Below are 15,313 nucleotides of genomic sequence, written 5' to 3'. Positions count from 1 at the left end.
TACTGCTTTCACAACCAGTCACATCAGTGGCTCATAGTTAGCCTGTAATCATCTGTACACTCAAATGTTTCTGTCTCTCTGCTGTTTCCAAACGATGAGGTTTGGAGTAGAAATTTCAATTAATCTCTGACCCTTCACTTTGCACTGTTAACTTTCACCCCTTCCTATTACTCCAAAAGGAAAGGCAAAGAGATACACACATTTATATTTACTTTCATGAGTCTGGAATGAAATCTTCATTCAGGGTAATATATTAAGAGCTTTGAACTACATTTAGAGCTTTCACTGAAATTTGCATGTGTTCAAGCAGCACTAAGACATGAAACATGCCTTTTTGCATGTTGTATTTCTGCATGTTGCAGAAATATATACACTTTCCAGGCATTTTCAGATAGCATTCATTAAAATATAGTTGACATACTGCTGTTTAATAAACTAACCAAAAACTACAAAGAACTTCTAGTAAAAAGGTTAGATGAGAAAATGCGGAGTTTTTCGCCAGTTACATAATGAATGAGTTAGACATGAACTCTCACATGAAAAGAAGCCAGGAGGAGTAACACGAAAAACTTGCTTTCTCTTTCAGGTGGCTCTGGCCGAAAAGAAAGAGGTGCTCCCCCTCTTCCACCTATACCGAGGTGAAATGGGTTCTGGCCCATCCCTGGGCAACTTCTGCTTTAAAGTTTCCTTCGAGTCAGTTCTCCTGTCCACATCATCGGGAAGTAACCCGTCTTGCTTTGTTTCTACTTTTGGCTTGTCAGCTGGAATAAACTTCAGTCTCTGTTACAGAAGTAATAGATGCAGCTTATGAACTATAGTTGCTTAAAGCTATCACTTTTATTTGCTTATTTTACAGGCTGTCATGAAAAGCATTTGATAGCCCATATACAACATACATACATCAAGCGTATGGGGCCCAGCCCTGTCCCCTTGATTCCGATGGGAGATCTGCCTTTGAATTTAATGATGGTTCAAAAAAAAGCTATCTCATTATTTTGGGGTACAGTGGCTGTATTATTTGAATGACAATGTACAATTTATTTTGTGTTTAAAAAACGATTACCAGAGAATACCGCAGAGTCAAGAGTCCCACGGATCCTTTTTTGTGTGCTTCACTTGGCCCCAGCACTTCTGCAAGCGACTGTCCTACTACATGGTGACCAAGACTTCAACCTTCGTCTTTGGACCTCAGCTTAGCCAAGCAAACCATATTTTAAACCGCCGATGGCTCATGCTGCCCCGAGGATATACTGTGCCTGGCCCTGCTTTTATCTGTGGAGGATCTTCCAAAGAAAAGCACAAATTCAGCAGCATAAAAAATCTTCTCTATCCGTCCCACCTTGTTTTGTAATAGCCTTATGCTTTTAGTCACCTAATTCTTTCCTACTTTGATGTGGACCAACCTACAGCCATCCATGGCCTGGATTACTGTAATACTCTCTACGTGAGACTACACGCAAAGTTTCCTCAGAAAGCAGTCTTAGTCCAAATGCAGCAATTATTGTAGTTACAAGCTCTTTCTGTGAAGCATCACTAACATCAGTGCTTCATCAGTTGCATAAGCTCTCCAGTTGTTTCTTTGGTACAATTAAATCATGTTTTTTTTGTTTTTTTTTTTAACTTAAAAAGCTTCTTGGGGCTTAAGTCACAAGTCTCAGAGAGATTGTAGCTGACGTATAGCAGAGCAGCTGAGGTCAAAAAAACCCATGCATAAATGAAAGCCCTTTGATTTAGTGAAGGAGGTCTGGAGTTAGTGTATTCTAATGGAAGCATCAGCTCCAAAACTTACTGTCTTCACTCATTCAAGAGAAATGGAAAGATCTGGCCTTCTGAGTTTGCCATGAAGCCTGTCCTTTCAACTCGCGCTGAAAGGAGTCTCAGCAGAGAGCTGCCAGCCTTGCAGTAGCAGAAGAAAAAGTAAAGTATTCTCACGTCGTGACAGTCAGTTGATTTGTTTAAAGGCTTTTGAATTTTGTGTTTGAGGAAAGAGTTAATTGAATGAGTGCATTTTATAAACAGATCTAAGTAAATGTAAAAAGCCTTTGGAAATCAGAGGAAGATTATAATTCTGAATTTGAAATATTGCTGATTAATAGCTCTTTATTAATGGGACTTCTGATGGTTAGCTCTGAAAAAGTTCTCCTGTGCCTCCTCAGCAGTATCTGTTTCATCAGCTTACTCCTTGGACTCCCTACAAAGCCTGTATCAGTGAGCGTGTTTCACAGGGTATTGCTGGAAAAAAAAAAAAAAAAGTCATGTAGGTTAGGAAAATGTTTCCCTTCTGTGGGAGACATGATCTTAAGTGCGCTCTGAGGCCAGAATGAGGTCAGTTCTTGGAAATCCAGGGACTTTAGCCAAAGAAAGCTTGAACCTCACAGGAGCATTTGTGTGTAGGGTCTTCTGCATTGTCAGTGACCAGGGAGGACCAGAGCCCCCTCCTGCCTTACAGCTGGGACTGTCCCAGTGAAGGGCATCAGACAGAGTTGGATTAGGCCAGACCAAACTTAATTTGGCCTTTTCAGTATTTGTTTACAAAATCATGTTAGCTGTGATAGCATTTGGTTATGTACCTGTTTTTACATTTTTTTTGTCTAATGACCAACTTTAAGTTACTATTTGTAGTCTTGAATCTGCAATTAAATCTGCGCAGGCGCAGGGATGTATCTAAATCTAATTGTAGGATCATGGCTGTAAGAGTTTCTTAAACAGATAGTAGCGGGACCTCCATGTGACAGGTGCACCTTGGGATCAAGCCCAGTTCGATACTGAATTTGTAAATGTATTGTACGGAGGTCACTTAAACACATGCACTATGCAAAGTGCCGATCTCTTTGGCATACTATTATGTGAATAGAAGTCCAAATAAGATTTTTAGCATAATAACTTAAAGGATAAATTATTGTATTCATGTTGTTAAACTGAAGCACTTATAACTTTCTGAAGAGTGACATTTTGAATTTAAGAATACAATATTTTCAATACGTTGACCTGCCAAATCCTTGTTAATATTCAAGTAGCTATGCAGCCAAAAATCCGAGAAAACTCCAGAAGCTTTACATTTTTTGTAACTTATCTATTTCCAGCATAAATATTTTACTTTGAATAAGTCAATGAAAATGCTGCATATTGTTCTGTCAGCTCTCTGCATGATTCAAAAATATTCTGTTTGATTTCTTGAGCAAGGTTTTCTGACCAAAAATTCTGGGCAATAACCAAAGACTTGGCAAATCAACTTCCATCTCACTTAAAATGTGCTGTCTAAAAGACCTTTAGTCAACAAGCCAAGAAAGCTGAGCTGCTTGTCTTTTAGCATTTTGTTGTACTATTGAAATCTCTTTGAAATGAATGTTTAGCATATAGATAAAATACCTTGCAGAAAGAGGGATTTTTTTCGTGTAACAACAACTTTACTGTTTGTATCTTTTGCTGTAAAATTCCCTAGATATATTCCAGAACAATGCAGCATTTTATCATTCAGTATATTACTTCATATATCCATAGCTATTTACAATATGATCAGTATTAAAGTATTTATTTCACTATGCAATGTTAAAAAAGAAGAAAACAAAACTTATTGAACCGGTGGTGCCTTATGAATTTTTTAGTCAACTTTTCTGTGTCTCACTAGAAAAATTAATAGTCGTTGTTCTTCCGTGCCCTAATGTAAAATAGCGCTGACAGTAGCATTAGACAGCGTTTGAGCCAAGCCCTGCTGCTGTAACACGCTCGGTCAGCTAACTTCAGGCTGAGTTAAGTGCGTGGAGGGACTGTTGAATCAGTCTTTAGGGGAGACCTAAGTGGAAACTGGTCTCCCAGTGGGTACTTCACCGTAAGTTGTTGGTATGCCTCTGGAAACCTAACCCTTTCCCAGCAGCAGTGTCTCTCTGCTCTCCGTACAGTCCAGCTGACTTCAGCACGGTTGCACGGGTTATTAGAGGGCTAAATTTTGATTCATCGCTTGCGTATAGGATTTACTGTGTTTGTTTTAATAGCATCGAAGTAGCAACATTCACACCTCAAACTACCTTTTTATGTCATCACTAAGGCTTGCATGGCGTGACAGTGGTGTTCGTTGCTGTGTAATTCAACTGAGTAAATAAAACGGGAATAACTCTTGTACCATATACCAAGTACTTCTGCTCCATACTTTTGGAAGAGAAGCACATGTTATGTCTGCACCAGCCCCTAGCAGAAGAGGTCACAGCAATTAATGTTCAGAGTTGTTACAGGAAAACCGACCTGTGATTCAGGAAGCAAGTATTTCTGTAAATGAGCTGCTTAAATACGGTTGCAAGGTTCTTTCTTAGAAGCCAGGATTTCCCAGCACTAAAAAATCATGAGAACTAGGGCGTTTTTTTCCCTGCAATACTGAACTATTGAAGAAGTTCCTTAGCCTATCATTTAGAAAGCTGGACAGTAGCTTCTACTTGCAGCAACGACTGTTTACATGTCACTTGTGGAAGTTGTGCTCTGTTAGAGCAGAGGTCCAGGAAAGTAAACTTCTATTATGTTTCACATATGTGCTCAGCACAACAATTTTATGTGCAAAAATATGCAAAAAGAAACTGTACTTTTCCCCTTGGAGACAGAGACTGGGGTTAGGTGATCAAACTGGGAACTGTTTCAAGCAGAAGGTTGAGAGACGTAGGCAGAGGGCCATATAACTACGGGACTCCGGAAAGGAGAAGAGTGTTTATGGAAGTAAAAACCAATTTGATGAAATCTGGTATCATTACTAGAGTACAAATCAAGATAAAATGTGCGTGTACGTAGTATCTTGTTGTAATACTGTGAACACTGCTGTCTTACAGTCACGTGTGAGCAGAATGTTATGGCGGTACATTGACTCTGTAAAATATATATTGTATGAACTTTAATCTGTCAAACTGTATTCACCAGAAAATTAAGGAGACTCTCTTACATAAAGATGTTCAGTAACATGTTCATGGAATGTCTCCTCATGAATGTCAGGAGAAAACGGTGATCTTTTTGGTTTTAAGGTGAAACTGTGCCAGTTAGTTAACATGTAAATCTGGAGCATTGATGAGAAGGGGATCATTTGAGGTATTCAGCAGAAGCAGGACACGTATATGTCCTTAGTTGTTGAGTATGCAGTTAGGTAGACAGATCAGGAGGGAAAAAATGGAAATGGAATGTCTTAAGAAAGGAAGTAATACACTTGTTGCCTTTTTGAAATACAGTTTGTCTGTCATAAATGATCATAAGGTAATACATACAAAAGAAGACACTTTAAATTTGGACTTCTAAAGCCACACGACTATGAAAGGGAGAGGAACAGAACTTAAAACACAGGCTGAATAGAAAGTAACATGTTTTTATCAGATGCTTAAAGTTTGCGCTTTTTACAAAATATTAGTCTAGTTCTGTGAATATTTTTCTGCTTAACATTTATTTTGTATGTGATTTTTTTTCTTCTTGTTTTTCTGTCCTATGCCAAATAAATTTTACTTTTATTTAATTGGTGGTGCAGTCTGTTACACTGAAAGCAGGCACGGTTGCTTCCTCGATGGAAACAGATTTCAGCTTTGGGGGGAGCGCAGTGACGCTGGCGGGAGTGGGGGCGGCTGCTCCTCCCCTCCCGTGCGGCGCGCCTTGGCGGCACGGGGGCAGGACGCAAAGGACTTCAGACTCCTGCACGGTGATGATAAGACACTCATAGGGAAATGAGTTCAGGTTAGGATAAAGAATCTTATAAAAACTGTGGTCCGTGATACTGCGCTCGCACAGAGCGGTTGCTCTCACAGCTCTTTGGTGAGCAGAGTCTGCAGGCGGCAGTTCTTAGCAAGGCAAGCTAGATATCTGCAATGTGGAGATGACGTGGAAAATATATCTGATTAAGTACAAATTTTTGTTCATCTTATTTCCACTCACTAGCCAGAAGGCTTCCAGAGAATATTACGTGTTTCAAACCAATTAAACCCTCCTTTTGCTTTCAGAACTCTGATCTCAATCTTGGGTGTTAAACTTTTTCAATAATTTGGTCCAGGTTCAACACAGAAAGATTTTTTGATGAGAGCCCAGCGAGGGCTCAAATTCAGGATGTACTTTCAGTCTCTCCTCAAAAATAAGAAAGGCCTATTAAAACTCTCAGGACAGTTCATAGTATCTCCAATATAGATGCATCGAACTTGCAAAGACTTGAGCAACAGGTTTATCCTTACACAGGTGGTGGATTCTCTGACATCAGTGGAGGCTGCTTGTTGCTACTTCCATTTTACAGACTGGCTGGGGAGGAGATCTCCACTTTTCCAAAAGATCGCAGGCAGCTGTGGTTCAGGTGCAACCTATAAATCTCATCCCCCCCCACACACACCCCCACCCCTAGTGCTGGGGTTGTGGGAGTGGAGGAGGGTTGTGGAAGAGTAAGTTATTGGATTGGCTCACTTGCTGGAATTTGCAGTGCTTAGTGGCCCTAAACCAGGACCTTGAGGTATGACTCTAATGGTTGTTCAGTAGGTATCCTTCTTTGGGATTTTATTAAAGGAAATGTGGTGCTTTGATTTTTCAAGAAATTAAATGGCTTGCTTGGCTTTGGGAAAAAGGAACTGAACTATTGCATGACCTATAAAGGACCACAGCATAGGCCTTCTTCTATTTAACCCAGTGTTTTTAAAGAAAAAAAGAAAAAAGAAAGAAAAAAAAATAGAAAAAGACAAATTTTACAATATTCTGGATTTCCCTTTTTCCTAACTGCTGTCAGGAGTTGTGGGAAGGCTCATGCATTGCAAGCAGCATATACAAAAATATCAAACTTTGATTGTGGTTAAGCACCTTCCAATGACCTCCCTGCTGTATATGCACAGGTTGCTTGCTTCTGCCCTCTTAACTAGCCTGACTCCATTTTGCATTGGAAATAGTAAGCTGGTCTTAGCCAATTCTCACTTTATGGGGCTAAATATTGGCCCAGATTGTGTAGGTTAACTACCGAGTTAGAACAAAAACCTTTTAAGATATTTTTTTTCCCTCTGGCTAATAGCAACTATATCCAGCAAGTCTTAACAGCTGCTTCTGCTAGCTTTGATTCTCTCAAAATCACTCACATATGTAACATGATGAGACCTTGATTTATATGAAGTTTCTTTTCTCCCAGAGCCCCTACAGACTTTCTCTTATACATAACAAAACTATTTATTTAACACTTACAAGTCTGTTTGACTTGTCAAATTGGGCTATATAATCCTTCTGGAAAGTTCATACTTAACTCTTTCAGATTGTAAGGGTCTGGTGTATACAGTGTCTTGGCAGCTTTAAAAACAAGATCTTTTAACGAAGAACAAAAAATAGAAAGAAGAGAAGTTGTTTCTCCCTTTGTCTTGCTATCTGGAAACAGAGTCATGCTTAGACTCCACTCGCCCTCCTGAGTACATCATGATAAAAAAAATTTTTGCAGACCAAATTAGGGCCTCAGTAATCTGCTCTGTAACCTGTTGTTTATTATGTTTTGTGGTATCTGGACTGCTCGTCCTATGTGTGTTTACACAAATAAAAACTGCTAATCAAAAACTTTGGCAAAGCATAAAAGCGAGCCGACTGCTGCTATGTCTCCACACTGTAGATATTGCAGCAGTGCTGGGAGTTAAAAGCAATACAACAATTTCCATTGCTAATGTGAGCCAATAAAAGCCTCTGAGCACATGGAAGGTTAAATCTTTGGACTGATTTACAGGTCTTACAAAGATACCCTTGTGAGCAGAACGGTTGTTTCACATTCTAGGGTGATGTGGCAGTTCCTTGCTATTTGATTTTATCAATAATAACTTGTCTTTCCAGAAAGTGCTGAAAGCGTTGCTGTAGGAGTATTGACTCCGTCATAAGTTTCGGGACGGTGCTTATCTGTCGCCTCCCTTCCATTGCCTGTCCTGTCCCTAGGAAATCTCCTAACACAGGCTTCGGTAGTCTGATTCTTTGCGTCCAGACAGTGAGAGTGTCCTCTTTTCCCATAGGAGACCTGCAGCAGACAGCCCTCTCGTAACCTCTTAAATGAGGCAAAACTGCTTGATGTTGGCCTTGCAGCCCTCGAAGGCGGTACGGTGGTGCTTAATGGAAAAGCAACTGCCTTAACTGTATTACTTAACTGTACAACTGTATTAAGCACTCAGTAGTAATAGTCAGTTGTAATAGTTCCCCTTCCTGGAAAGGGTCTGTAATACACTGCACCTTGATTTTTAATTTTTTTTAAAGGATCTTCTGATTTCTTCTATTTTTTTCATGGCTGATGGAAACATGTATTTAAATGTTTAAACTTTGATACCTATGGGTATTAATTCAAAAGACTCTGTTCTAATTCCATTTAAAACATTCTTATGATACTGGGTATTTTTCAGCATTAGCAATCAGATTCTTAACATGTCCAAAAATTTCAACGCAAATACAGGTACAGAAATAATTTTGAGTAAAAGATGACACAAAAATACTTTAATTTGAAAATTTGTAACATTAGCAGCAGCTGCCCAATTTATTCTCTATATGGCCAATATGTCTGTCTATTGAATAAAAAGAACAATTTAGATAAAGTCACTACTTCAATCTTAAACTGTTAAAATATTTATGGCTTTTGAAACATAGCTTCCACAAAAGCTACATTAAAAATGTAAAACAAAAATCTATCAAGTGTGCTGTCTACATGATATCGTCAAGCTTCCTAGTCCACTACAGTAGGGTGCTTTTTAATTTTCATAAACTTTTCTGGGTTTTGTCATTCACTTTTTTCTTCCTCAAATGAAATATATATGTATATATTTCTTCAAGAATACTGGGTGGTTTTTTTAGTCCACATAAATACTTTTCTTACTTTGAATATGGAACTGTTCTTTTTTTTTTTTTTTTTTTTTTTTTTTTTTTTTTGCTAGGATATAGTGAATTTGGGGGGAAAAAAGAAAAAAGAGCTTCTAAGAAGCTCTAAGATAAGGGCAGACACGGAGCTGAGGAGCAAGAGCAAGGGGCAGCTTGTTGTTGCACATCCTTCCTCTCGCCAAAACAGGAACTGCTGATACCTCCCTGCATCCAGAGCAGGCTTTTACCATCCGCTTCTCAAAACCGTGCTTCCCGGGGGGGCCGCTCCGCCTGCGTTTCTGCGCTCGCTTGCGTGTGGAACTGCTCCGAGGGGCCCTCGCGCGAGGCTCCAAACTGGGGTCAGCGCCGGAGCGGCTCGCTCCTCGGGGCGAGGGGAAAGCCGGGCCGCGGGGGGCCGGGGTCAGAGCCCGGCGGTGTTTCCTGGGCCGCCTCTAAGCCGTGCCCTGCCGCACCGTGCTGAATCTTTGTGTCGGCATTTATTTTTTTTTTTTCTTCTTGTTCAAAATAGAAACTTTCACTTCTTCTATTTGGCCAGTTTGTTTCCTTTCAATGTACAGTTTACCCTCAGTGGTGCCTGCAGGACTGCACGGGTGAGTGCCCATAAAATGTATTTTTTTTTTGTCACCAATAATTTTTCATTATTGGTGACTGAAAAATAAAAATCAAGCTGTGTGCTCTAAGAAAATTACTATATATCCCTTATACCAGGACCTTCTTTCCTCTGTCTCATACAGCACACCAGGTAGCAGATGAGAAATCTGTAAATCCATTTTCTTAAACATTAGCTGCAAACATTTCTAATGTAAGTCTAAGTAAAGTAGGCATTATAAAATGAGAAACCTGTATATGAGTCTGTTCACTTTTAACTAAATAGGGAAAAATCTCAACTATATCCATATCTGATACTTCAGCAGGTAGGAAAAGGCACGATATGCATCTCCAGCCTATGAGTATTTTTTTTTTTTTTTTGTGATAAATACCCTGCTTCCAGTACAAGAGATGCTTTGTCCTGTAACTTATCTAAACTCAGTAGCCTGAGGAATCAGAGGCTCAATATATTTTGAAAAAGCATGGTATAAATTAAAATAACAAGGACATGCAAATACAGTAGCTCAGCTCTTGCTATCTGCTACACTGGAATGCTTTCACTGTGAAGATTTGGATTTTTAGTAGTAGTTTAGCTCTGTCTTTTAGCTTTGCCTTCCTCATTGATTTTTTTGATAGTTTAATTATTCCCTGTAACTATCACCTGGGAATTTTATTTTAAATATTTATTTCAAGAGTTTTTTTTTTAACTGGCTTTTATATTTCCCTCTATTTCTGTAAGGAAATTGTTTTATTCCTACAAAAGCCCCTAGCTTTCAAGGCAAAAGACAATTAGGAGCCCAAGCAGCCCAGGTTACCGAGCCGCGTCGAAGGAGACGGCCGAAGCGCCGGGCTCGGTGCCGGCGGCCGCGCGAAGCCCTGGGTCCCAGCGGCGGGCGCCTGCTTCCTCTTGCTTAGGCTCGCTTCAAAATCGTCTTTCTAACTGTACTGACCGCTCAGCAATTTGAAGTTAAGTTTACCGAGCCGGCTAGTATTGACCTGCAAATCGCCTGTTCTTTCTGCTTCCTACTTACTCGCTTTTGCCCTCGAATTTGGGACTGCTTTGGAAGTTGTCTGAACTTCTTTCTGAAGCCACTAGCTTGGAAAAGAAAGGTGGCATTTTCAAGGAGGGCACTAGATGGCACTTTTGACTTCTTTAACGATCTTTTACTTTCTAGCCGGGAAAGAGTATTTTTAATGTCAATGTCAAAATGTTGAGATCACGTCAGCTAGAAATTTGTTACTACTCTTTTGTTGCTTGTATGACAACCAGTTCAAAAGTTATATTTAACAGTTTTTTTTAAAAAGTGATTGTGTGGTTTTGGTTTTTTTTTGAACACTGTAAAACTTTCGGTTATTGGTACAGTAGCTTGTTTCATCTAAACATATACAGCCTGATCCGTGACTCAACTGCACAACTCTTAGGCAAGTAAAAATCCAGTATGGCATAAAAATGATGCAACAGAAAAACACGTATGACTCTACTCTGTTTCAGTACAACCTGAAAGCAGTGTGCTATTAGAACTAAACAAAAAAAAAAAAGGTCTATACCAGCAGCTGGAGCAGAAGGTAAAAATTAAAATGGATACATTTATTGTAAATGTCTAATGGAAATAGCAGGTGCTTGTGGGAAAGCCACTCTGACAGTATTACAGTCTTAAAACCATTATTTATTAAATATTTATCAGATGAAATATTGATTTCTGTTGTAAGCCAAAGAAATAGAAAATACAGTCAAGTAGAAGTTCCTTGCAATCCACGTGAGATTAAAATATTTCCCATAAATTTAAATGAAGTGCCAAACTGCTAAACATAATCAGGAAAAGGTATAAGGAAGAAAAATGTCAGGGAAGAACCTGTAGAGGAATACAGACTAAGTGTGAGGGAGCAGCGTTGTGAAAGTATACGCGCAATAGCTTTATGCAGAAGAATTCCGGAAGATGTGTGTGACAGAGTAACAGAAAAGATGAATTGCTACGGCAGGACAAAGTGGAAAAGAAACAAATGAATAAAAACTTACTGGGTTTCCTGCCAAAGGAGACAATACAGTGCAATCAATACATCTCCAGGTAATATTTAAAATAGTGTAATGTAGCATGATCATAAATGGAAACCTAGTAAGTGGAGAAGGCTTTACAAAGATCTGTGTCATGTTCTGAAAATATAAAGTCCTTGGTTTCTAATGCCAAAATGGTTCAGTTTGTTTTTTCCTACTTAATTTGTACTTAAATTAGTTGCTGGCTGTAAGAATAACCAACAGGTTCAGCTAAAGCTATATCAGAAACAGTTATCAGTGCAGCTTGCTTTAGCACAGTGTTCCTGAGCAAAGATGCACTTAGTCACTTGTGTTTGCTACTGATAACTACTCTAATTTTGTCTTTTGGAGGCACCAGGCTGAATGTGACTGGTCTCACAGCGACTGAGAAGAGGCAAGGAGCAGCTGCGGGTGTCGGAATGGACAAACAGGCCTTCTCAAAGGGAGCCTTGGCTCTTACGTCCCGTTCTTAATTTCACCACGTATCGCTGGTCATGTGAGTAACGTGAAAAATATAAAAGTATTATATAATAGCTAGTGCCTGTGGAAAGTGATAGGTAGCTACGCTTCTAGCCATAATATGAGACAAAGGGACAAAATCTGCTTGTTCCACTGGTTAAGTGATCAACAAAACCGCATTTAAAAGATAATGATTTCTTTGTTTTCTTTTGTTTCTTTCATTTCTGTGAAGTGATTCATTTGAAAGTGTTGTCTTTTCAGTCTGACTTGACTTGCTTGTCTTTCACCTCAACAAACCTTTTTGCTGCGCCAAGTAGCCGTCTGCAATTTGATACATTATTGCCATGATCAAACCTATACATTTAGGAAGTCTTTGCAACACTGTTTCGTTTCCCCTGAAAACAGTTTAGGGGAAAAAATTCTCATTGCTGGAATCAGTGAAGGCTGTGTTACTGACTGCAGTGGGCTCTGATCTTAATGAGGGATATTTACTCTGTGTGCTTGTAAGAAGACTAAATCGTTTCTGCAGACTCAAATATATAGCGCTATATATATGTATGTAGTGTTGCAAATATGTATAAAATATTGCTAAAGTTTGACAATGTTCAAGCAGGCTGTATTAGCGTTATGTATTTTCTTTTGACAGTCACAATACTGTGAAGGCTGCAGTTACACCCACAGCTGTCTGTCATACTGGTAGCATGTCCACATCTCAGGCGCAGGACAGGCAATGAGTATAGTATAGAAAACACACACAATGCTAACACACAGAGTATCTTGCAAAAAATCAATCCACTGTACCAGAAATACCAATTAAGTTCTGGTAACCAACTTAGTTGGTACTACTGTGAAATTGTAGATAAGGAGATAAATGGCTTTCTCAAGAAGATGTTTTACAAAAGACCTCCAAGGTAATCAAAGTGAATGTAAAAACACTGGTAAGTTGTAACTCATAAGTAACCAAGCCAGCTAGTTACAGCTAGTGGCTGGCTGTAACCTAGCCACTCTCCTTGCCATTAGTTATGCTGCTCCTGGACCACAGATACTGGATTTTTAAAGATGTTTAAAACCTCTGGAGTCTGGGAATTTCTTCTGTTATGGGATCCTTTGGCACTTTCCCTATGCAGAGAAGATGACAACCATGGACCTGTTGCCTGCCTCTACAGGTGTATCAACTCAGGTTGCCCGAGCTGCTTAACTACTGCACCAAAGGCATCTGTGATCTAAACTATTGCTTATTTTGCAGTAACTAGGTGAGTCAGTGTAAGCAATCAGGTGCATCCAGATACAGATAAGCACTGTGGATTGTTTTCTAATGACTGTTCTCTTGTAGCTGTGTGTAGGACAAACAAAGTTTCTGAATCCTGAACTAAAATTCTAGATAGCCAGACCTAGATATGCATTTTAGATTGTTTGTTCATCCTCTGTATTCTTATTTGGGTCTATTCTTGGAAAAGTCACTTTTTGGTAAAGTGCTACCCAGAGGTTATTCTGAGAGTTGCTGGTGCTGCGTTTTCAATTGATATTGCTGCTTAGAAACTCAGCTGAGGTTCCCTACTGTAAGTCATTGTTATTTTGTACTTATCACTTACGCGTTAACAATTTGGCTACTCTTTCCATGCTAGCTAGAAAAACACTATTCATGTTCAGTGTTTTCAGAGATGAACTGGCAAAATGTACTTGCCTACAGAAAACTCTTAAGGGCTCTTCAGAAGACTGCAGCATGTCAGGCTTTGACACAAGTGGTTGGAATTTGGTAGTAAAGTAGCCTTTGCATCAAGCACAAAGATATACTTGCGATCTGAAAGTCTACCCAAATGTGCTCATCTATGTACCTTTGAAAATAGGTTTACATGTAGTCACTGCTAGATCTTAAGATCTAAATGGTCTGAAGTCTCTTCTCATTGACAGGATCAAGCTTCTTGCAGCCCTTCACTTATAAACATTTTAAAAGGAGAAGAACGTAGACTCAACTGTAAACCCTGGGAGATAAAACAAGAAGACTCAACTCAAAACAAAGCTACATTCAAGGCCAGTGTAGAGCATGTGGCTCAGAGGAAAAAGTCTAGAGAGCTTTGATTAAGTGTTGGCTGGGTGGGGGGGGGTTGTTGAACAGTGAGAATATAATATCCTTTCCTGTTTGGGGAAGCACAACTTTGGGAATATGCAGGAGCATCCTCCTTATTTGGTATGGCATTAGAAAGAACTGACTCCAACAAGGAGCTTTCAATGTTAATTATCTAGCTCAAAATATGCTGATAAGCTGTTCCCAAAGGTTCTCAGCTCAGTGGAGAACTGGTCCTTCTCTGTGTCCCCAAAACGGAAAGCAAGACTGGGTATAAGTGCATTTTCCTGCCCTGAGAGTGCGTAACTAACCTCAGGGATGGAAGTGTGTGTATAGGCATGTGTGCATATGTAATAGGAACTGCTCATGCTGTGGAGAAGACTCAGGTGTTGGATATCAACACCAGTCTGTGAGTGGCCTCTTCAGCCAAACCTCTGCTCTTTTAAAATTAATTCATATCAAGATTTCTTACTACAGTCTGGTATGCATTCCTTGTTGCCTCCCAGATTACACCCCTCTAAGGCACACAATTTCTGTAGGGAAGAGCTGCTAGGCAAAAAGCCAAAAATTCAGAAAGATCCTATTATATTTTGTGCTGCCAAAATCTAAGCCAAAACAGTTTCAGAGCAATCTCTGAGGTGCTGGGTACACAAAATTTAACATTTAGTAAACTAACAAGTGTGTTCCTTATTGTTCTTACGCCAAGATCTCACCCTGAAGTTATGGCAGGTGAATATTACACAATTGGTTTTACCACCTTGCAGTGAAAAATGCCCGCGCACTGGCACAGGCTTTGGAAGGAGACACGCTGGTCCTCTTCTGGTTGGGCTGCGCTAGCACGGACTGGGGAGGAGGGTGAAGGTGGGAGGAGGTGGGCACTGGCTTCCCAGGCACCACCGCTGCTGGCTCAAGCTGCACCTCACTAGGGGTCTGCTGTCATACTCCAACAGCACGTAAATTCACTAGTCGTCAGCAGCGTATTTAAACTGAAATGAAAGCAGATATACAATGTCAGCAACACAGTCCCCTCTAAAAGTCTCCTACGGCCCTTCCTCCCCCGCCTGCCTTCTTTATGGGATTTTCTTCGCCTTCCTCAGGCCTCTTGCATTTAATTCCCTTAAGTATTATTTTTGTTGTTGTTGTCACTACTGATACTGTTGTTCTTACTACATAATATCCCATTTGTTCCTGCTAAGGTTCCTAAATGTATTTTGACAGCAGACCTCATAATTTGAAGTACTGCAGAGGAAATTTATTATCAGGAGCTGAAAATTTGGCACAGCAGTTATCAGTCATAGATCAGTCCTCAGTATTTTTATTTCAGTATTAATGATCCTCGTTGCCCTCTGCCAGCG

The 15,313-nt window shown here is 39.8% G+C and overlaps 2 protein-coding genes across 7 annotated transcripts in view; both read left to right on the top strand.

Annotated features, from left to right (window-relative positions):
• The window catches only part of WIPF1 (WAS/WASL interacting protein family member 1), a 55,852-nt gene extending 50,373 nt beyond the window's left edge, over positions 1-5,479 (top strand). For all 6 annotated transcript variants that reach the window (XM_062578963.1, XM_062578964.1, XM_062578967.1 and 3 more), the window contains one exon: positions 587-5,479. In XM_062578963.1, the coding sequence (XP_062434947.1) occupies positions 587-642 (56 nt within the window). In that variant the 3' untranslated portion in view covers positions 643-5,479. The remainder of the gene's footprint in view (positions 1-586) is intronic.
• Positions 5,480-11,856: 6,377 nt separating this feature from the next.
• Positions 11,857-15,313, top strand: part of GPR155 (G protein-coupled receptor 155) — a 36,059-nt gene continuing 32,602 nt past the window's right edge. Inside the window, exon 1 of the mRNA XM_062578459.1 lies at positions 11,857-11,930. The gene's annotated coding sequence lies outside the window, so the exon portion shown is untranslated. The remainder of the gene's footprint in view (positions 11,931-15,313) is intronic.

The sequence above is a fragment of the Rhea pennata genome, chromosome 6 (assembly GCF_028389875.1).
Source record: "Rhea pennata isolate bPtePen1 chromosome 6, bPtePen1.pri, whole genome shotgun sequence".
Lineage (NCBI taxonomy): Eukaryota > Metazoa > Chordata > Aves > Rheiformes > Rheidae > Rhea > Rhea pennata.
The sequence above is the reverse complement of the archived record's forward strand: the minus strand, read 5'-3'. Positions and strand labels throughout refer to the sequence as shown.